This window comes from Jaculus jaculus, chromosome 12, assembly GCF_020740685.1.
Source record: "Jaculus jaculus isolate mJacJac1 chromosome 12, mJacJac1.mat.Y.cur, whole genome shotgun sequence".
Taxonomy (NCBI): domain Eukaryota; kingdom Metazoa; phylum Chordata; class Mammalia; order Rodentia; family Dipodidae; genus Jaculus; species Jaculus jaculus.
In genome coordinates, this window is record NC_059113.1 from 18246061 (window position 1) to 18269409 (window position 23349).

Genomic DNA, 23349 nt, shown 5'->3' on the forward strand with positions numbered 1-23349 from the left:
AAGGTGAGGCAAGCACAAGGTCTCACATGACCACTAGGTGGCACAATCATCTGGAGTTCAATTTCAGTAGCTGAGGCCCTGGTGCACCAATTCTCTCTCTCTAAAAAAGTTTAAAAATACTTTTTAAAAAAATGGCCTGAGTTGGATGTGGTGGCACACGCCTTTAATCCTGGCACCCGGGAGGCAGAGGTAGGAGGATTGCCGTGAGTTCGAGGCCACCCTGAGACTCCATAGTGAATTCCAGGTCAGCCTGGGCTAGAGTGAGGCCTTACCTCAAAACCTCCCCCCCCACAAAAAAAAATGGCCTGGATATCCATGACCTCACAATGACTGGCACTACCTACACATGACCATCATAATAGGAGGAAAAGATCATGACATCAACTAAAAGAGATACTGATTGTGGGGGGGGGGAGGGGATATGATGGAGAATGAAGTTGTGAAGGGGAAAGTGAAGGGGCGAGTGAATTACCATGATTTATGGTCCTCTGGTCTCCCCAGGCACAGTTCCTGGCTTGTTGGCATGCTAAGGCAGGAGGGGGCCATGGAATTAGCATCCGGATGAAGCTCGGCTCCTGCTGTCAGCAACTTTCTGCACGCTAATGCAAACTGGATGTGATTCTTTAAGCAAGGCAGCTCTGGAATGATGTACGCTATGGCCCAGGCTATTCCTGGGCACCTCACACAGCCCGTATCAACGCAATGTGCGGGAACCTCTGTTCAAACATTGTTCTGCTCTCACCGCCTTCTACATGAGTTTAGGCAAAGCAGGCTGGGTCTGGACCCCAATTTCCCTGCTTTGAGCCCCTGAGCCCCAGAGTGGGAAGCTGCCTTGGACTTGAGCCCCTCCCCACACTTCATGTTCAGACCTCTGATCCCTCTGTACCACAGCTGCTCACCCCTCCTCTGGAAATGGGAGAAGGCCAGTATCTCTCGGGAATCCATCTCAGGACTTTCAAACCAGCATCTGGTTTCATTTACTGGGCCTGGCATCTCTGGATGTCTTGGTGTTTCTTCATCCAATAATTCCTTACCTTATTTACACCCTCTGCTTTGGGTGTTTGTGGCTTTTATGTAAAGGGGACAGTGAGGTCTTTCTGCTTTCAGCTTAACTGAGCAAGTCCCTCCATCACTAAGGAGCTAGGAGGAGGACCGCTTAAGTGGCCCGTAGATAGCATCTCCCAGAGCCAGTTTCCAGGACCGGGTAGCCTTGCAACTCCCAGCAGGCCTTGCCCACATCAACTACAGCAAAGTCCAGTTCCAGGCACCTCTCAGGGGGAGGCTTCCAGTGAAGCAGGAACAGTGAAGGGAACCAATGTCTCCACTGACTTCCCTGCATGTCCGGCACTGTGTGCAGGACTTCATACATGGATTTTTCTTACTTTTTTTTTTTCTTCTGGTTTTATGAGGTAGGGTTTCACTCTAACTCAGGCTGACCTGGAATTCACTATTGTAGTCTCAGGGTGCCCTTGAACTCATGGCGGTCCTCCTACCTCTGCCTCCTGAGTGCTTGGATGAAAGGCGTGCACCACCACGCCCAACACTTTCTTTTCTTTTGACATAGGATCTCGCTGTGGCCCAGGCTGACCTGGAATTCACTATGGAGTCTCAGGCTGGCCTCAAACTCAAAGCAATCCTCCTACCTCTGACTCCCGAGTGCTGGGATGAAAGGGTGTACTACTATGCTCGGCTCTATGTGCATTTTCCTACTGTGCTTCACACTGAGTTATCACACAGCTCTTAATGGAAGAGGAAAATAGCCCAGAAGAGTTGTATGAGTTGATCAGGGTTACTCATGGGCTACAGGATGGGCAGAGAAGAGTATAATCTCCTCATCTCCAGTAACGGGGCTGACTCAGGCTAAACATGGATGACCAATGTCTAATATGTCTAATAACCGTGCTCTCCAAACAGCAGATGCTTCTTTTGATGTACGGTGTGTGTGTGTATAGTGTATGCATGTGTGTGTGCAGATGTGCAGTGATCAGAGGAGAATGTCAAGTGTCTTCCTCTGTCGCTGTTTCACATTGTGTACCCCCCGCCCCCCAACAGGACTGGAGTTAGAAATAAGTGTGTGTGACTATCCCTGCCTGGTGTTTTACATGGGTGCTGAGGGATTGAACTCAGGTCCTTACCCTTGTGTGGCAAGTGTTCTTACTCACTGAGCAATGTCCCCAGCTTCATAAGGCGCTCTTCATCGGTTTCATGACAGCTCCGTGGGATTTGCAGTACTTCCTGTCCTGGGCTGAAGGGATGAGTTTCAGACTTCTAACTGTGGCTCCTAGTCCTGGCTGGGTACAGAAATCACCTGGGAGTGCTTGCAAAGCTCTAGTGCTAGGCAGTTTGAAACAGTTTGGGATATATTTGAACAGCTCACAGTTGGTCTTCGTGGACAGCCATAGCACTCTCTGAGAGGATGGGGTTCATGATCAAGATGAGGCTCCGTGACTTGCCAGTTGTCTGGCCTTGTAAGGGGTCACCTCTTCCGGAAGGCTTCCTTGACCTGGTGGGCCCTACCTCTGAGAACTGTCACTGTGCAATTTCTTCTTCTGGGCCTCTTTATACCCCTATCTTATGTTATGTGAAGGTGACAGCCATTAGCATCCACTTGTGTCCCCACTTGCACTTAGAGAGTATGGCACCCCCATAGTACTCAATACACTGTACTGAAGAGAGGGGGTGAATGAATGGGCAAGTGGGATCATGCCACATTGTACAGAATAAAATGGATCACTAAGTAACTCAGAACCCACTCGGCCGTACACCAGAGGGTCCCAGAGCCCAGGGAACTTTGTCTCGGGTGGGGGGGGGAGGGGTGAAGGAGGAGAGCCTGTGCTAAGGCTGGAACACTCCAGGCCCTGGGTGTTTGTTTTTCCTGCCTTGCAGTCCCTCTCTGCCAAGGCAAAACAAGCAGGAAGAAAGAAGGTTGTGGAGAGGAGAAGTAAACACACGGGGCTGGGAAAACGGGCCCTGCCATTTCTGCAGCTGCGAAGCCTGGCCCCAGGGATAATTTGGACCATCTGCCCATTAAGGAAGCTGAACTTTCATTCTCTCATAAAGAAAGAACTCCTCATGCCCCGAGTTGGCCTGGAGCCTCCCACAATGCACCCACCCCCCCTGCCACACCCACTAGGCTGGGGTGACACTTCTGAACAGGAAATGAGATCCATCTGGGAGGACAGGAGTCATCCCTAAAGCAAAAGCAAAAAAAAAAAAAAAAAAAAAAAAAGTGTGTGTGTGTGTGTGTGTGTGTGACCTGATGCCTCTTCAAAGAGGCATCATTACATGTTCTCAACTGACCCTTTCAGCTCTCCTGCAAGGTGGGAATGCTGCGTCACATTTTACAGATGAGGAAGCAGAGGTGCAGGGAAGGGAGAGGACTCTCCGGGTCACCTGACAAAGTAACCGCATCTGGGCCTCTCCTGTGCCGGGTCCCTGGTTGGGGTCCCCCTGGGATGTTCAGGACTTTGCTAGGTAGAAGGTACATCAGAAATAAGCCCCGTGGTATCATTGCATTGATCGCATTGGCTCTCTTAAACTTCATCCTTTCCCGCTTCGATTCTGCTGCATTGTCTTTGGGAAAGAGGCACATCTCTCTCTGACATGGCTATTCCTGTCATCTAGTCATTGTTCAACAAAGACGCGTCTGATCAGTCATAAATGAAGAGCTTCCCCGGCCGGCTCAGGGCTGGGAGCGCGACCCCATGGCAATGGAAGAAAGTCTTGGCTCAGCAGCTGCTCACGGCCGCGTCCGTAGGAATTTACTGGGCAGCTGCGTGGATGGGCGAACCCTTCTCTTTGTGTTTGGTTTGGGGTCTTTCAAATGGGGGCAGTTCAACAAGCATTTCGGACTAGAGAGCCAGCCAGGAGATAGCCAATGGTGCTGACTGCTCATGTCAGCAGGCCTTGAGCCCTCCTTGATAAGCCCCTCGGGGAGAGGCGCTGACATTTTTAAGGCCTCCCTGGCAAAGTCTTGATGGACCCATTACTGAAGTCCCAGGCCCCACAGACAGGCCCAGTAGCCTCTCCTAGAAGAACTTTCTCTTCCCACATCTTGGTTCCTATGGCAGTTCCACTCCTCTGGGTTCTAGGTCTGACCCCCATCCCCTCCAACCACTAGGGTACTCTCCCACCCCCATACTGTTAAATCCTGACAATAGGAACTGCCTGGAGACCTGGGCTTAGTCCTAACACTGCCACCCTGGGCAAGAACCTAACCTTTCATGCAGGGAGCTCATTCCAAAACACACAGGGACTTAGTGACTGGGGTGGTCGGGTTCTCCGTGGTGTGAAACTCCACATGGTGGGGACTGTGGTGTCGTGGTAAGGGACGCTCCCAGCTCTGAGTCAGCAAGGAAGCAAGCTTGCAGCTCTTTGACCACAGCACCCGCAAGACCTCCCCGGAGGAGCCATGGCTCACCCCATCTCCCATTTCTTCTTCCCATCGAAATCCTACCAATAGCTCTTTAAAGAGAAGAGGCCGTCACCAGCCACAGGGGAGGGAAGATCCTGGAAGCTTGGTCCTCAACGCCCTCCAAGGTGTCTTCTTGTCCAAGGATGGGCCAGAGGGGACACGGAGCTGTGACGTCACACAGTGGCATCCCTCAGTCATTTACCAGTCAGCATCCCAGGGAAGGGAGCTCAGGGTCACAAGGGTTGAGGATCATTCCCAAGTTTGTTAGAAATTTTTTCTAAATAAACAGTGCAACCACTCTTATTTTTCCTACACACCTCAACTTTGCCTCAGCTTCAAACTTTATTTGCACAAAACCCACATCAATGACCAAACTTGAGCTCTTTAGTAACTTCAAGGCCTTTTTTTTTTTTTTTTTGTAGAAAATTCCATATTCACCTTCAGTTTTTGGTTTACATTACTAAGCATTCTCTCACAGAACAAATCCCCAAAAGTTGGCCTTTTGTTCCTGAGGGCGCTGCCTCCAGGTTCGGGGCACAAGGACTGGCATGGTGCCAAGGGACAAGCCAGCATCAGGAAGAGCAAGGATCCAGGACAGTAAACTGGGTCTCTACACTGCCAGGCCTGAATACCCTGCTAGAGCGATGGTTCAAAGCAGCTGTGGGGGCTGGGGAGCGGGTAAGAGCCCCTGTTACGTGAGCAGGAGAACCCGAGCTGGCACCCATGTAACAAAGCAGGAGTGGCTGTGTATGTTGCGACCCCAGAGCTGAGGGGTGAGGAAAGGGAAACAAGCAAATCATCAGCCAGACAGGCTAGCTGGAAAAGCAGCAAACCCTAGGGGAAAAGTGAGAGACCCTGCTTTAAGGGAATATGGCAGAGAGTAAATACTGGGTTTTCTCTCCTGGCCTTTGCACGTGCATACACCCCTTCCCCTCCCCCCACCCCCCAAACACCACCACCACCCACAACACCAAAATCCCAGCCAATTCTCCCAAGTTTTACACATACACCTGGCCACTAACCCTTAACAGAAATGCCCAAACATTGGCATTTATTTTGTTCCAACTAGCAGCTCTCTCAGGCATGGGCCCTTGACTGATGCTTTCACTTAACATGCATTTAGAATGTGAATATTAGCCATTGCTTGATGGTCTCTTAGCACCGTGCTGTTCTCAGAGGGCCTTCACTTCTCCTGGCCTGAACATTAATTCCTTGCCTGGGCACTGGCCCCAGCTCTTCTCTTTCTGCTCCGGGCTGAGAATACCCGTAATAAGGGATGAGGGAGGGCATTAGTCAGGTGGCTGAGGCAGGAGGATTGAAAGTTTGAGGCCTACCTGGGCAGCACAGTGAGATCAAGGGCATCCTGGACCACTTAATAAGAATGTGTTTCAAAATAAATCCAAAAAAGGAAGGGGAGGGAATATAGCTCAGTGGTAGTATGCATATCTATCACCAGGTTTAAGCCTCAATAATGCAAAAAAAAAATCCCCCAAAACCCTGAAACTGAGATGAGTGTAATATGACTTGTCCCACTGTCTCTCAGGCATTCTCTGCCCACCCCCACCCCCTCATTGGGCTATGTGGTTGTTTTCTGCTGTTGTATGTACGTGTGTGAGAGCGGGCACGTAGGGAGTGTGGGGTCAGGAGTCAACCTCTTCAGGTATGGGTCCTCCCATTCCATCCCATTGTTCCCTGTCACTGCTCCAACCACCAAGCTAGCCGGTCTGTAAGCATCTAGGAAATTCTCCTTTCTCTTTGTCCCAGCTCCCTACAGGTGTGGCAGGGTTACTGACGCCTGCCACCGCCTCTGGCTCCAACACGGGGTCTGCAGAGCCAAACTCAGGTGCCCATGCTTGTACAGCAGGTGCCCTACCTCCGAGCCATCTCCCCCAGCCCCACCACGTGGCTCCTTGGAGAAGCCAGGCCAGGCCTTTAATGTGCCCAGGCTCTCTTGAATCTATGTAAAGCTACCAAATCAAGCATAACACAGATTGAGCAGAATTGGCCCATTTTGTGCACACAGCTTTCTGGAAGGGGTCACTGTAAACTTTCAGGGAAAAAAAAATATCACTGGATTTGTATTTGGAAGGCTTAAGATGGGACCTTGGCAAGCCAGCATGTCTGGAAGTCCGGATCCCATCTCTATACAGAAAAGGGGGAGCAGAGAGGCTGAAGGACTGGCCTCAAAGCTACACAGCCAGTGAGTTAGAATGAGACTTGGAACTTGGGCTTGCTTACTGTGGTGTTGTGATCAAATAAGAAATGTATATTTGGTTCTTATCCATGGCTGCTGGCCAGAGATCCTAAAATGCTTGGGACTACTTAAGGAACAAAAGAGATGGGAGCTTCTTCTGTTATCACACTTGGTTTGGGCCCCCTGGTTCCTGGAACATTTTGCTACTCATAAGACTCCTCCAACCACACCTGAATGGAGAGTGTTAATAAGATGGCTTTGGGTAAGGAATGCTGTTTGCCAGCGGGACCAACTATGGAATGAGAAAGCTGGAACTTTACAGCCACTTCCTAGCTTCCAGGAGAGAGGTCTGGACCTTCAGTCCAGTCACCAATGGCTGACGTGTGTTTGTAAGGAAGCCTTCATCTAAGTCCAAACAGCCAGTGTGGTGGCGCACACCTTTAATCCTAGCACTCAGGAGGCAGAGGTAGGAGGGTCGCCATGAGTTCGAGGCCACCCTGAGAGTACATAATGAATTCCAGGTCAGCCTGGGCTAGAGTGAAACCTTACCTTGGAAAAACCAAAAACAAACAAATAAGCAAAAAAAGCCTAAACAACAGGGTTGAAGAGCTTGCCGGTTACTGGGCACATGGAAGTGTCTGGAGAGGATGGGGAAGTTCTACAGCCTTCCCTTCCGCCCAGATGCTCCTGAGCTGTATCCTTTTAAGAAATTGGCAGATGGAGTTTTTCCTGAGTTCTGTGAGATTTTCTAACAAAAGGCCTAATCTGAGGAGGAAGTCAAGTGAATCTCTAGTTACAGCTATCTGCTTCTAGAGGCCTCGACTTAACAACTGCATCTAAAGTGAGGCCCCTGGGCACCTAGAATCTGCACTAGCTTCATGTGAAGCTGGCACTGAATCGAATCATGGCACATGCAGCTGGTGTTGGGGCATTGGTGGTGTGGGAAGACCCGCCCTTGCCACCACAGCGTATGAACGAGCTCAGAGAAACAGGCATTTTCCTTTGAGCACATGCTGGTACTACAGTGCCCCAAGTGGCGTTTAGGTTATCTCTCTCTCTCTCTCTCTCTCTCTCGCTCTCTTTCTTTCCTTTTTTTGGTAATATGATTCTGAAAAACAGGGCTTGTTAAAGACAGGGCGGCTCAGGCTGGAGAGATGGCTTAGTGGTTAACGCACTTGCCTGAGAAGCCTGAGGACTCATGTTCGACTCTCCAGGTCCCACGTAAGCCAGACGCACAAAGTGACACAAGCGTGCAAGGTCGCATATGGAGTTTGAGTGCAGCGGCTGGAGGCCCTGGCGTGCCAATTCTCTCTCTCTCACTCTCAATCTCTCACATAAAAAAAAAAATTGGCCCATCTGTTGGGCTTGCCTTAAAAAAATAAAAGACAGGGCAACTTGAACCAAAGCAAGAACAGAAGTAGAGGATCAACTTGAGCTTGCAGACTTGCAGTAGGGGTGGAGTCTGTTCCCAGGAAGGAAGAGCCTTGCCTACTATGTCCCAGGCCTTGGCCAGGCGGAGGGCCATCAGATGTGACCGAGCCTCCCATTCGCTCTCTCCCCAGCCGTTCCCCATTGTTCCCTTCTGCTTAAGGCCCACAAGTGGGTACAGGCTTCCCACTTCAAAGATCTCCTCCTGAGAGATCCACCTGTCATCTGGCCTCTAATATCCAAAAATCTGCTGTGTCAAACTGTTTGAGTTATCAGTTTCATGCCCCATGCACCTGTTGGATCCTAACTGTCCCTCAGGACCTGATAAAGACACCTCTGTGACTTGTCCCTACCTCTACCATCTCCCTGCTGGAATACATAGCTCTTGGTATACAGTGAATGTTCAAGGCCAAAGAAATGAATAAAGCAATATTTTTTCCCCTGATGCTTTCCTTCCACTCACATACCTATCTTTCCTTCTCTTTAAAAAACATATTTTTGGGCTGGAGAGATGGCTTAGTGGTTAAGCGCTTGCCTGTGAAGCCTAAGGACCCTGGTTCGAGGCTCGGTTCCCCAGGTCCCACGTTAGCCAGATGCACAAGGGGGCGCACGTGTCTGGAGTTCGTTTGCAGAGGCTGGAAGCCCTGGCACACCCATTCTCTCTCTCTCCCTCTATCTGTCTTTCTCTCTGTGTCTGTCGCTCTCAAATAAATAAATAACATATTTTTATTTATTTGCAAGGAGAGAGTGTATGTGTATAGGGGAGCACCACGGTCTCTTGCTGCTGCAAATGAACTCCAGATGCAGGCGACACTTCGTGCATCTGGCTTTACATGGGTACTGGAGATTGAACCAGAGCAGGCTTTGCCTTTAACCGCTGAACAAACTCCCCAGCGCTATCTTTTCTTTGTGACAGAAGAAAGGGAGTCCAGTTTCCACTATTTGAGCATTCCCCTCATCCTCCTTGGCCTTGACTTCTTACCAAAGCCAGATCGGTCCTTGTTCCTGTGTTCTGATCCCTGTCCCCAGAGTCACCTGCTTTTCCACATGGCTTCGCCGGCTATCTCCTTGCCATTCTTACTGTCTGCTGTCTCCTGTTTTGCCTCAATTTTCCTAAGTGAAAATTCTGCCCATGTATATTCTCCAGTACTACACATGAGCTTTGCAGCAAGGGGTGTTTGAAAACCCTCTTCCATTTCCATGTTACTTTTGCGCTTGTATCTGCCAAGAAATTACTAGACACTGGGAGACAAGGAGAGCAAGTGAACGGATGAGCGTGTGAACTGAATCAGCGCACGAGTCAACCAACGTCCCAGCTGGATTGCTTCTGTATCCACAGGTTCACCCAACCTCGGCAGTCAGGAAGCAGGTCAAGGGCAAGGGTGCAGAAGGGCCTGGCTGGCAAGTTTGCTAGAGCCCAATGCAGTGCCAAGGAGGCAAGTGAGGGCATCATGCCTTGGCATAGTACAGACCAACCTCCAGGTAGAATTATTCTTTTCAAAGTAATCAAGAACTGAAGACAAAATATTTAGGAGTCAGTTGGGCAGTACAGCGACGGTAGTAAACTCACACCAGATGTGGAGGTAACAAGACCTGAACGTAATGAAGCTAGTTAACATACCGTTACAGGTAGGGAAGGGGTTTTGGAGGCCACTTCCCTCTCTAGTGAACTAACGAGAGCAGTCAGCCTCTTCCATGGCATAGGAAGGGATGAGGAATACAGGGACGCAGACAGATAAGGAGGGTAGTGTGGGCTATATATGACCAAAATGTAATACATCGCGCATATACATAAACTGTCAAAAAATAAACTTTGGGAACTGGAGAGATGGCTTAGTGGTTAAAGCCCTTGCTTGTGAAGCTTAAGGACCCAGTACCCATGTAAGCCAGATACACATGGTGGCATATGCATCGGAAGTTCATTTGCAGTGGCTAGAGGCCCTGGTGTGCCCATTCTCTCTTCTCTGTCTGTCTCTCTCACCCAAATTAATAAAATACATTAGAAAATAAACTTTTGTGGCTGGAGAGATTGCTTAGTGGTTAAAGATCTTGCCTGTGAACCCTCAGGACTCACATTCGACACTCCAGATCCCACATAAGCCAGATGCACAAAGAAGAGGCAAGCACAAGGTCGCACATGCCCACTAGGTGGCACAAGCATCTGAAGTTCGATTTCATTGGCTGAGGCCCTGGCACGCCAATCTCTCTCTCTCTCTCCTTTTCTCTTGACCTCCCTTCTCTCTCTAAAATAAAAAAGATAATAAAAAATAAGTAAACTTTTGGATATATATGTATATAAAGTGATGATAGTTATATGTAAAAAAGTAACTGAAAATTGCCAAGGAAGAAATTAGCATCTTCTGTCTAAATCACTCAGGACAGACTGTGTGGCCTAGGAAGAACTGAGCTGAACCAAAGAAAATCAAAGATGGTAGCAGAAGGATGAGCAGGAGGACTCGGGACAGACAGACGGACACAAGCTACAGCTACCACTGGGCAGTTTCCTCTCTACCTCTGGCCTTGGCATCTCCCCACTATGGACATAATTCTGCCTCCTGTATACTGTGATAACTAAATATGTATGCAGAAACTTTACTTCTCATCTACCAACACAAGTGTATATTAGTAGTATTATGTGATTGGTAATTTTTTCTTAGAAGTATGATTTACTTTTAAACATCCTATTGTTGTTGGGATATTCAAGTTATATAAGAAATGAAGGTTATATGCATGATTAGCAAAGAAATATTATTTGTTAATTGGAGGTGCAGCAACCCTGTCTCTTCAGGCCTGAGATGAGGTTAACTCTGGTGTGACTTTATCCTAAACAAATTCCCCAGGGCCCAGGGATGGGAGGAAAAGAGCTCATACACTCCAAAATTCTCCTTCCCTTTTTCAAAAATTTAATTAATTTTTTTTACTTTATTTTATTTATTTATTTATTTGGTTTTTCGAGGTAGGGTCTCACTGTAGCTCAGGCTCACCTAGAATTTACTATGTAGTCTCAGGGTAGCCTCAAACTCACAGCAATCCTCCTACCTCTGCCTCCAAGTGCTGGGATTAAAGGTGTGCGCCACCACACCCCTCTGGATTTTATTTTATATTTTTATTTATTTGAGAGAGAAAGAGAGAGAGAGAGAGAGAGAAAGAGAGAGAATGGGCATGCCAGGGCCTTCAGCCATTGTAAATGAACTCCAGACTCATGCGCCCCCTTGTGCACATGTGCGACATTGTGTATTTGCACTACTGTGTGTCTGGCTTATGGGGGACCCGGAGATTCAAATGTGAGTTCTTAGGCTTCACGGGCAAGTGCCTTAACTGCTAAGCCATCTCTACAGCCCTCCTTCCCTTCTTTTAACAGAGACAAACAACATTTCAACAGCTATGCCACCATCTAACTATCCAGAAATTGCCTTTTCTGAAAACTTATTTTGAACTTCACACTGCATGGTGGATGCCCATGGGAATCCACTCCCCACCAACTTTCCTAACTATCAAACATACTCATAAAGTGTTAAACAGTTCAAATTTTCTGAGCATCTAGTGATAACTATCAACAAACACTGGCTTAGAATTCACCCTGTGTCAAGCCACATATTTTTTCCCATGTGAAACCAAATTAAGAAAAAAATTTTTTAAATACTCTGAGCTTATATCCTGCTTTGAATTTATGCCCCAGGACTTAAAACTTTATTGCCTTGCTGCAAAAAATGTTATTTATTTTTCTAGCAAGCAGACCATATACTAGGGTAAAACAAATGTCTGTCTTTCTTGAGATGTGTATAGGAACTCTTTTTTTTTTCTTGGCCAAACTTCCAAAAGCCAAGCATGTAATGGGTTGATTGATGTCGTTCTGGCCTGAAGCATGTAGGATTGGTGGTGGGGAGAGGGAACAATCTTTCCTCCTCACCAAGCAGACATCAAGATATCTGGATTCTAGACCCAATTTGGCTGTGATCTAAGCAGAGTGATCTTGGGATCCCTCCACCTCTGTTCTTGGTCTCTGTTCAGTGGGCTGGAGGAGTAGGTTTGGGAGAGAGACAAGAATTGAGTCAAACCCTGGAAGCTTATGACTTCAGATCAAAACATGGGTAACCAAGGGCAAGAATTTTGTTCTCAAAACATTTTTTAAAACTTATTCTATTTTATTTATAGGGGGGGGGGCAGATGAGAGCCTGGGCAAGCCAGAGCCTTCAGCTGCTGCAAACAAACACCATATGCATGCACCAGCTTGTGCACCTGGCTTACGTGGGTCCTGGGGAATCGAATCTGGGTTCTGTGGCTTTGGAGGCAAACACCTTAACCACTAAGCAATCCCTCCAAGCCCTAAAACATTTTCACACTGACCCAAAACACAGTCCCCAGAGGTTTGCTCTGTAATCCCCTCACAGGAAAGCCTCTACTGACCACTGACCACTTCCCATTGAGGGCAACCCACCTTGTTTCATCCCTGGTACCTTTACTTTAGTAACAGCCTCACCTGTTGGAACATCATGGTTATGATTATAGGTGGACACCTAGGTGCTGGGTGACAGTTTCCAGGCAAAAGTGGGTTGACGGAGGGCTGGAGAGATGGTGTAGTGGTTAAGGCACTTGCCTGTGAAGCCTAAGGACCCATGTTCAACTCTCCAGCTCCCACATTAGCCAGACACACAAAGGTGAGGCAAGCACAAGGTCACACATGCCCACTAGGTGGCGCAAGCATCTGGAGTTCCTTTGCAGTGTCTGAGGCCCTGATGTGCCAGCTCTCTTTCTCCCTGTGTGTCTCTCTCTATCTGTCTAAAAATAAAATAAAATAATTGGTTTGGCAGAGACCAGGCCTGTGAGTGGCCTCTACTCCACAGTGTAGACTTCAGGGCTCCCTAGTGCTGAGAACTATTGCTTCCCGCCCCGCAGGTCTTATGGTGGGACTTTCCAGAGCCCAGGGAGTGACTAAGAATGTCCCAGCAGTGGGCACCATGTTCATCAGAATTTCCACACTTCTCTGAAAGATGAGCCTTGGGTGTCTCCACAGAGCCAGGGTCTCAGGGATATAGTTAACACCTCAGGGACAGGAGTGCCTTGGGAACGCAGCAGAATCTGAAATTAGGTTGGGCTTGGTAGGTTTGGCATGATCAGAGCCTAGGAAGAAGCCGAGGGGAAGGGAGGCAACACCATTGTCGGGAAGGCTCAGACCTCAGCTCTGAGGGCAAAGACCCCTTTGGCTCAGGGTTTCTTTCCATTGGCATCTATAAATAGCAGTGAAGAGGGCTCACTAGGGATTTTAAGAAACCCAGCTCCACCATCCAAGACTTCAGCACCCAAGACCCTGACCTGAGTTCTCATTCCAGAGTGAGGTTGAGAGTCCTGGTGTTCAGTTCTGGGCCTCTGACCGTGGACAAGGTGGCTGGTGGCCTTCCAGTTTCATGGGTTCTGGTATTCCCGCATGCTTCTCACACTCTTCCTCATACTGTGACTAGCTTCCTGTCAATGAGCTGTGTCTTCTCCCCTCACCTTCTAGTTTCATGACCTAGGGAGACCATTTCTGGGGTATTAGAAGGAAAAGCTCAGCTCTTTGTGCAAGGTCTGGGTTTGAGCTTTATGTCTGAGCCTTGGGCTCCAGTCAGGGTGTAGTCTTCTCAAGAAAGGAAAGCAACTTCAATCCCCTGGGAGAGGCATCCAGAGCTGATGTCAGCCCCTAGCTGGGCAGTCCATGGGCTCCAGGGCCAAGTGGATGGGTGCACTTCTCCAGCCTTCCACTCCTCCTCAGGGGAACCCCACACCACTGAACCCTGGTTCTCACTTCCCTAAACTATGCCAGATCTCAGAGTCCAACCGTCTCGGCCCACAGAAGCCAGGTAACTAGCAAACAGGGCACACACTTCCCTATCCACGGATGCTCTACTGGCTGTGACCTCCTGCCTCAACTTGCCTAAGAGAACAGTTGCCAGAGAGTTCCTGACAAGACCGACCCCTCTGGTATGTGGGCAACAACTTCTGATCACGCTCTCAAAGGTCATCTTTCCATTCAGTTCCTCCCTTCCTGCCCAACCCCACGAGGGCTGTTTATTTATCAGAGCTAAATGCCACAGTCCAATCCTTCTCACGTGCTCTGGCTGCATTCTGTCAGGAACTATCAACACCCAGGACAGGAAAAGGAGCTACTCCCTGAAGAACACGTCTAGCACCTTGTCTTACAGGAAGGCCCTCATCCAGGGTCCAGCTTGCACCTCTGTGCTGGCTCCTGTCTCCAGGTGTCCCCAGAAGAATCTAGCCATATGGACTCTGCCCGGGTCGGGTCCGCCAGGGTGAAGCCTGGAACCAAGTGCCCACAGAAGGGCTGATCCACGCACGCCCTCACGCAGAGGCCGTGGAGTGCTTCTGGCTAGGAGAACCTATGCTTTCTTCCTTGGCAATTGCCCTGAGAGTCTCAGGTACATCCCAGAGAAGAGTGGCCCACTAGCTCAGCGGGCTCCTCTACGGAAAGGACCTTGGCGAAGATGCTGCTTCCCACATCCAGGGTGGTCTGCCAGGCAATGGCCTCACGGCCCCAAGATGGCAGAGGAGGAAACAGAGAGATTCCACTCAGCCTCTGTGCCCTTCCCTAAGTGTCGCATGAGATTTTTGTTTTCTTTTGCATGTGTGTATGTGGCTGACGTGCATGTATGAGTGTGCGCATGCACGCATGTGGAGGCCAGAGGTTGATGTTGGGAGCCTTCCTCAGTCAACCCTTTGAGACAGAGTCTCTTGCTGAACCTAGAACTCACTGATGTGGCTGGACTAGCTAGCCAGCAAGTCCCAGGGATTTCCTATGTCTGCCACCACAGCACTGGGCTCACAGGTATGGACAGACACATGGCATTTTACGTGGATGCCTGGGACCCTCACTCAGATCTTACAGTTGTCTAGCAAACAACTGACATGTGGAGCCATCACTTGAAGCCCACGTGAGGCACTTGCACAAAGTCGGTAGCTGAGTTTTAGTGAGATGGCTGATGATCTTGGGACGTATGTCAGAATGGATGTAGTACACAGAACAGCAACAACTAAACACTGTTGTGTGTGTATGGTGGAGTGGCGTGCGATGTATAGTATATGCACACGCGTGTGCAAATGCGCGTCCCCCATGCACATGACTGCAGAGGCCGGAGGACAATGTTGGCTGGCCTCTTATTGCTCATCTGTGTATTGGTTTGAGACAGAGTCTCTCCCTCAGCCCGAAACTGCTGTCAGTCTGTGAGCCCCAGCAATCCCCTCTCCACTGGGATTCCAGGTGTGCATGGCCATAACCAGATTTTTTGTTTTTTCGAGGTAGGGTCTCACTCTGACCTGGGCTTCACTATATAGTCTCAGGGTGGCCTAGAACTCATGGCGATCCTCCTACTTCTGCCTCCCAAGTGCTGGGATTAAAGGCATGTGCCACCACCCCCAGCTCCAAAACCAGATTCTTATATGGGTTCCAGGGAGTCAAACTTAGTGGTCTCCAACCCAAAAGGGCCTTATGCTTAAGCAGCAAGCACTCTTAACTGCTGAGCCATCTCCTTGATTCTAGTAGCAACTAATACTTTTTAAGTCCTTAACTCAAGTGTCCAGGCTCTATCATAAGTACTTTTGCATGGATCAGCTTAGCTAACTCACACTCCAACCCTAGGAAGTCAGACTTTTGTTGTCTCCATTTTACAGATGAGAACATAGAGGCTCAGACACTGTGCTCAGGCAGCTAGTGAGGCAACTGGAAGGAAATGCCCAGATCCATTGCGTAATCCTAGGCTGGTACCACATCCAGCAATGTAGCCATGCCCCTTGGGTCTGTGGCCACCTACTGCTGGACCAGAGAGCAGTACAAAGGGGGAAGGAAGGGCTTAGCAGTTAAGGTGTTTGGCTGCAAAGCTAAAGGACCTCGGTTCAATTCCCCGGAACCCACGTTAGCCAGACACACAAGGTGGTGCATGCATCTGGAGTTCATTTGCAGTGGCTGGAGGCCCTGGCGCACCCATTGTCTCTCCCTCTCGCTGTCAAATAGATAAAATATATATATTAAAGAAGGGAAGGAGGCTCTTTGGTACTGGCATCTTAGTGTGCAGCTCCAGCCTGAGGACCCCTGGCTTTGTAGAGCTCCTCCTGTGCCCCAGGACTCCGCCTTACCAGCTTCCCCTGCTCTGTCTCCTCGCTCTCCTTTCTCTCCTTTTGGACCTCGGTCACCTGGAATGGGAGGAAAATTGGCATTAGAAGTGGGAGTAGAGGGCTGCAGAGATGGCTTAGCAGTTAAGGCACTTGCTTGCAAAACCTAAGGACCCAGGACCCTCATCAGACCGACACACAAGGTGGTGCATGCTTTTGGAATTTGTTTGCAATGCCTAGAGGTCCTGGTATACTCATTCTCTCCCTCTCTCTCTCTCTCACACACACATAAATGAAACGTATAGAAATGGAAGTAGAGCCTAAGTAATAAAAAGTTATCTACAGACTAGTTAGCCCAAGACCAGAGAAACCGTGGCAGGAGCCAGCTACCTCTGGAGGGCACAGCAGGGAAGAGGATGACTTCTGCTGTGGTCATCCTGGGAAAGAGGCAGAACCGAGCTGAGAAAGTCTCACTCCCTCCTAGTGAAAGCACAGCCAAACCACATCTCCCACACTGCCTCAAAGAGCCCGTGGCATTAGCAAGAACACCACCGACCAGAGGTTTATGATTAAACAGTCAGGGCTTTAGACATTCACGCCCAGGTTCACTGAAATGAGCAGAGGGAGAGGAAGGCGGCAGAGCTTCAGTTATATAGGAAGAGACAAGTTATATGTCAGGCTTTTTTTTTTCCTTTCTGGTAGAGGAGACTGTAAACACCAGAGAAAAAGTTTCCAGGAAGTTGTGGAATTTCCTTCCCAGGATATGGTTAGGTCAGAGCTCTTCCCCTAGCTGGCATCTCATTCCACAAAGAGGTAGAACATTCTGGCACCATTCCACAGGCATTAAAATAGCCAGGGGATTCTCTTCCAAAAACCTTCCAGAAAGATATCTGCAAATCAAAAGAGCAAGACAGAAAGTCCCAAGAGAGAGTTTTCCGGTAGGATATAAGGTTTGAAAAAAAAGAAAAACCCTGAATAGAAAACTAATTTAAAAAGTAATAAAAATAAATAAAATGTTATGATCCCCCCAAATTTAAAAAAATAAAAATTAACTCACATGACTTAAAAAAAAAAAAAAGAAAAGAAAAACCAAAAAAAACCAAAAGTAACCATATACATTGAATGTGTTCAGAGGAATGTCTGGTCGGATGTGCTCCGATGTTCACAGTGGTAATTCTAAGGAGTGAGTGTTAGAGGGATTGAAGAAAGGACTTCCTGTCTACTTTTCCCCTTGTACGTGTCTGCATTGCTTAGTTTATTTTAACAGGCATGTGCTGTTTTTATAATGTGCTTAATATTAAATTTCTTTTAAATTAGGATTATAAAAGAAAGAAAAAGTTTGTTTTATCATCTACCAGAGTGCAGAATAAGATTCCCCATGGTCCTAGATCAAGAGACCCTCCTAGGGCCTGGAGGGATGGCTTAGCGGTTAAGGCATTTGCCTGCAAAGCCAAAGGACACAGGTTTGATTCCCCAAGACCCATGTTAGCCAGATGCAGAAGGGGGCACATATGTCTGGAGTTTGTTTGTAGTGGCTGGAGGCCCTGGTGCACCCATTCTCTCTCGCTTCCTCTTTATTTTGTCAAATTAGTAAATAAAAATTTAAAAAAAAAGTTAAAAAGAGACCCTCCTAGATATAGAATGGGAATGATTAGCAATACTTCTGTCTGAGTTGCCATGGTAACCAGTGAGGAGTAAAAGCCCGGAGAAAGAGCACAGGTATCTCTATGTTTGGTAGCAATGATGGGGGCGAGGGGCAGATCTCACAATCTTGGAAGGAGATAGAAACACAGGGGCTGATTCTGAAGTAAGCTTCCTTAAAAACAAGCAAAGGGGGGCCGGAGAGTCAGCTTAGCAGTTAAGGTGCTTGCCTGCAAAGCCTAAGGACACATATTCAACTCTCTAGACCCCACATAAGCCTAATGCACAAAGGTGAGGCAGGCATAACATCGCACATGCCCACTAGGTGGCGCAAGCATCTGGAGTTTGATTGCAGTGGCTGAGGCCCTGGCATACCAATTCTCTCTCTGTCTTTCTCTCTCTAAAATAAAATAAAATTTTAGAAAAACATTAAAATTATAAACAAGGGGACCATCCATAGGTAGGAAAAAGTATCAGAAGAAACACTGTGGGCAATGCAAACCTGAGAAGTGAAATAAGGTTCTAAATACGAGGAGAACACAGAGTCTTGCAGAAGGAGGGGGATCTGGCAGTACTGGTGAGGAGGGGCACCCCGGGCTTGTAGTCTCTGTGTTTGTTCTGGGGGACCCCTCACCGGATTCCTCTGGTTTAATCTATTGGCATCAACCTATAGATATACACAATACACACACACACACACACACACACAATTGCACATACACATGCACACATACCTCTGAGACTCCTTATGAAGGCCCTATGGAGTATGAAAGTACAATGCTTTCTAGTTTTCAGATGAAAACCTGAATGAGATGAAGGCATTTGCCCAACATGGCAAAAGCAATACGGTAAAGGAAAGAGGAGACCTTTGGAATATTCATTTCAGTGTCCCTTTGATTCCCAGGGTGGTGGACGGGTTTTCAAGGTGTACTCAGCTTCCTTATTACCTTTGAATCCACGCATGCCCATGGGGCCTGTGGCTCCTAGCTTCCCATCGTCACCCTTGGGACCAGGCAGTCCTGGGATACCTCTCTCCCCCGGCAGACCTGGGGACAGAAGAGACAGGGGTGGAGCTGTAGACTCAGAGCTGGAACCTCCATTAGAGGCCTGTGTCTGGTTCAGCACGCATGTTCCATAGCCTCTGCTTCCTCGGCTGCTGCAAAAGCTGGACCCTCGGCTCAGCACAGAGCTTTATCACTTGGATTCAGACTCCTTCCCCCGAAGGGGCCCCTGCTGTTGTAAGTGAAGATGATAAGCCGGGTGTGGTGGCACACGCCTTTAATCCCAGGGCTCTGAAGGCAGAGGTAGTAGAGTTTGAGGCCAGAGTGAATTCCAGGTCATCCTGGGCTAGAGTGAGACCCTACCTCAAAAAACAAAACAACAACAACAACAAAAAACCCCAAAACAAGACAACAAAAAACTAAAAGAAATAGCTGGGCATTGTGGTGCATGCCCTTAATCCCAGCACTCGGGAGGCAGAGGTAGGAGGATCGCCGAAAGTTCGAGGCCACCCTGTGACTACATAGTGCATTCCAGGTCAGCCTGAACTAGAGTGAGACCCTACCTTGGAAAACCAAACAAAGAAGATGATAGCAATCCTTTTTAGATGTCTCTTCACCTGTAGGCATGCAGGGGCTGCAGACTCAGCAAACATTTTCTGGAGTACTCTTCATGCAAGGCATGAAGAATCTCATTCCATCCTCATAACAAATAGAGAGACATTATTTCACCTGTCTTACAAATGAGGAAACGAAGGCTTGGGGAGGTTAAGTCACCTGTCCTAGGGTACACAGCAGAGTGTGTGGGAGGCAGAGTCCAGGCCCTGGTCTTCCTGAACTGAAAGCTCATGGTTGGTCAGGTACATGTGATGCTAGAGAAAATGGGCTCACAAATGCTTAAGGAGGGATGTAGGGATGACGTCATGAGTAGAAGGAAGATAAACTAGTGCCTCATCCTAGTTAACAAAAGAATCAAAGATCCCCTCTTGCCCACGAACACAGGAGGCACCCCAAAGGGCACAGGAGGCTGAGAAGAATGGGGATACCGGCCAGGTCAGTGGGTGGATGCATGGCCTGCTTCTCCCATCAGGCCTGGGGCTCCCGGCCCCGTGGCCACAAGCAACCCTGACTGCACCATGGAGAGCCAGAATCAACAAACACTTTCACCAAGCAAGAGCCCAGGGCCCCCAGAGGGCAGACCCAAGTCCAGTCAGTGCTGCGCAGCAGAGGTCTCTTAATCAACTGCTTAATTGTTCTTTCCTGCTTGGACAGCTAACTGGTTTTCTTAGGGCTGTTTTTCCACCACACAACAAACCTGCCTCCCAGTCATCACCCCCAAGGCTAATAGCCAACGCCTGGAAGAAGACTGTGGCCTCTAGGGGGTGCAAGGACGTCAGAGAAGCCGATGGAATGTCTCCCTTCCTGACAAGATGTAGCTGTTCCCAGCGTCCGAGGTCTCTGTAGCTACGGAACTCTAAACCGAACGAAGGCTGTGTCCAGAGCTCCCCGCCCTATGATTCATTAGGCCCAGAGAGTGGTTCCCAGGCGTCCTGGGTTCTGAGTTTCTGGAGCTCCGTGAGAAGAGAAGGCCGCATAGAAGGCAGGCTGGGGCTCTCGCTCTCTAGACCCTGTCTCCCTTTCTCTGTTGGAAACATCTCTGGGATAATTCACAAAAGCAATAAGCAGACACCTTTCCCCTTTTCTTGCATCATTTTGAAGTCGCTACGTCTGCCTGGAAGAACGTGCATGCAACTCCAGACGCAGACATGGACAGACTCAGATGCAATATTTGCTAGAGTAATTAAAGAGGAATTTCTGAGGTGATGAGTCCCAGAACAGCCTTTCGAGAAGGTCCTAAGGTGCCCATCCCACCAGCCACCGGACTTGCAGGGCTGTCACCCGTGAAGCAGGGGAAGGGTGGGGCAGGGGACAACCGCTGCCTGGCATCCCAGACGTCTCCCGATGAGGGTCGTGGCCATGCAGACCCTGACTGCTGGGTGGGGAGTAGCCTCGGGGAGCCGTGGCCTCTCATGCACCCTTTCCTTTAGATCCTGGCACTTCCGAAGGAAAACCATTTGCTCCGTCCAGTTGTCACACTGACAATCTTCGTGCCATTTGGCAAAACAGACTGTAGGAAGCCCCTTATAGGGAGCCCATCACCCACACCAATAAGGAAAAGGATAGCCTTGAAGTTCTCTCCCAAGCTTTCCCCAGGGTACCCCATTACCTCGAAGTCCAGGGAGTCCAGGAATGCCCGGCTGGCCTTCCTTCCCTTCATTCCCCTGGTCACCTTTGGGTCCCGGCGGCCCTGGAAGGTGACAACAGAACCAAGGTTAGAAGGTTGCTTACAACATACATATATGTACATATATATATATATATATATATATATATATATATATATATATATATATATTTGGACAGGGCCAGGGTGTCTGCAGAGGAAGAGAAATTTCCCTGTGAAATGAAAGGAGGGGCCACACCCTGTACAAATCCAAGACGGCAGCTAGCTCAGCCTTGGGGGTCACCAGGGAAGGTTCCATAACATCTCAAGGAAAAAACAGGAGTTGGCTAAAAGAAGAAGGAAGGGGAGGTGTTCGGGATGAATATCTGCATCCCTCCTAAATCCACATGCTAAACTTCTCAGTCCCAAAGCTCTGATTTTGGGAGGTGGGCTCTTTGAGAGGAGGTTGGTCGATGAGATCATGTGGGTTGAGCACTCCTCATGGGATTTGTGGCTTTTATACAATGAGAAGAGCAAGGTGTGGTGACGCTCACTTATAGCCCTAGTTCTCTGGAGACAGAGGGGGAAGTAGTGTGAATTCAAGGCCAGCCTGTGCTACATACGGGGAGGGAGGGAGGGAAGGGGAGAGAGAGAGAGAGAGAGAGAGAGAGAGAGATTGTGAGAAGAGCTTGGACACAAGCACCCATGCAGTTTTCTCTTTCTCCCTGCCTTCTCTCCTCTCTCTCTCTCCTTCTCTCTCTGTTAGGCCAGAGCACAGCGAGAAAGTGGTTGTTTGCAAGCTAGGAAAAGAGTAAGAATCCTTCATCTGTACTTGGGTATGCTGGTATCCTGATCACCGACTTTCAGATTCCAGAACTGGAAGAAAGAAATGCCTCTAGGGCTGGAGGGATGGCTTAGCGGTTAAGCGCTTGCCTGTGAAGCCTAAGGGCCCTGGTTTGAGGCTCGATTCCCCAGGACCCACGTTAGCCAGATGCATAAGGGGGCACATGAGTCTGGAGTTCGTTTGCAGTGGCTGGAGGCTCTGGCATGCCCATTCTCTTTCTCTCTCTCTCTCTGCTTCTTTCTCTGTCTGTTGCTCTCAAATAAATAAACAAGAAAAAACTTAAACAAAAAAGAAATGCCTCTAGTCTAAGACCTGGTAGTTTGAGCATTTGTTATTATGGCCAAGGCTGATGAAGACAGTGAAAGGGGACAGTTCCATGTGGACCAAATAATTCCTACAGGGGCTTAGAGGGAAGACAGAGCTATCCATGTAAGCCATGAGGAGGTTGCAGTTAGGGCCCAGAGGGCTGGGAAAGTGCAGGTCTTAGAGGTCTAATTTCTGGACTAGACCCTGCTATAACACACCAGAAGCCTCTAGAGAGACCTGGGTGTAGAGCCACCTCTGATCTACACGAGAGAGACATGGCTGGGCTGTGGTGTGGAAGACAGATGGAACAGGAGAGAGGCCAGAGGCTGAAGTTCACCCACATGGGAGGTGGAAGGGCCCTGGGTTGGAGAAGTGGCCAACAAAGGGATGTCAGGGAATGGCCAGACTGTTTAGAAAAGTCGATGAACAGACCTTGGCTCTCATGGAGGAAGCGAGGGAGAGAAGGCTGGGCTGAGCTCAGGTTTCTGGTGGGGCATCTGGGTGGAGGAAGGGCTTCTAATGGTTCGAGTGCACTGCCTTTCAGAGTGAGGCTCCAGCATGGCAGGGATTCAAGTATACGTGACTGGACTCAGGCCCTGCGGCTATACCATGTGTTGAAGTTACTTGTCTCAGGCCACACAGGCAGCCAGAGAGTGAAGGAGTCGTGATTTCAATCCAGGTCTGCCTGGCACCCATTCTTTCTGCCACACCCATGGAGCCAGACGCTTCACCCTTTCCACCTTCCTGTTCCTTGTCATGATACCTGCCATTCCCAGGCGGGCAAGGCCAGGAGTCCACTCTGTCAACGTCCTGTGACTACTAGCCAGGGACTCTTTATTGTCACCTGTCTGGTGACCTTTCTTCGCCCCATCGTTCCTGTTAGAATGGGCAAAACTTATGTGGCTAAGCAGACCTGGCACCACTTGGCATGGGCCTCCCACAGTCTTGTCCTGTAGCACAGCAAAAATATTCTCTCTCTCTCTCTCTCTCTCTCAAAGCTGGGCATGGTGGCACACGCCTTTAATCCCAGCATTTGGGAGACAGGGGTAGGAGCATCACCATGAGTTCGAGGCCACCCTGAGACTACATAGCAAATTCTAGGTCAGCCTGGGCTAGAGCAAGACCCTACCTTGAAAAACCGAAAACAAACAAACAAAGATGCCCTCTCTCTCCTGATAAAAGTGTTCAGCTTCCCAAGGC

The 23349-nt window shown here is 48.9% G+C and overlaps 1 protein-coding gene across 3 annotated transcripts in view; it reads right to left on the bottom strand.

Annotated features, from left to right (window-relative positions):
* Scara5 (scavenger receptor class A member 5) overlaps positions 1-23349 on the bottom strand; it is a 147848-nt gene that overhangs the window by 18838 nt on the left and 105661 nt on the right. For all 3 annotated transcript variants that reach the window (XM_045131803.1, XM_045131804.1, XM_004665843.2), the window contains exons 5-7: positions 21003-21083; positions 18725-18823; positions 16161-16217 (exon numbers count right to left, since the gene is read on the bottom strand). In XM_045131803.1, the coding sequence (XP_044987738.1) occupies positions 16161-16217; positions 18725-18823; positions 21003-21083 (237 nt within the window). The remainder of the gene's footprint in view (positions 1-16160; positions 16218-18724; positions 18824-21002; positions 21084-23349) is intronic.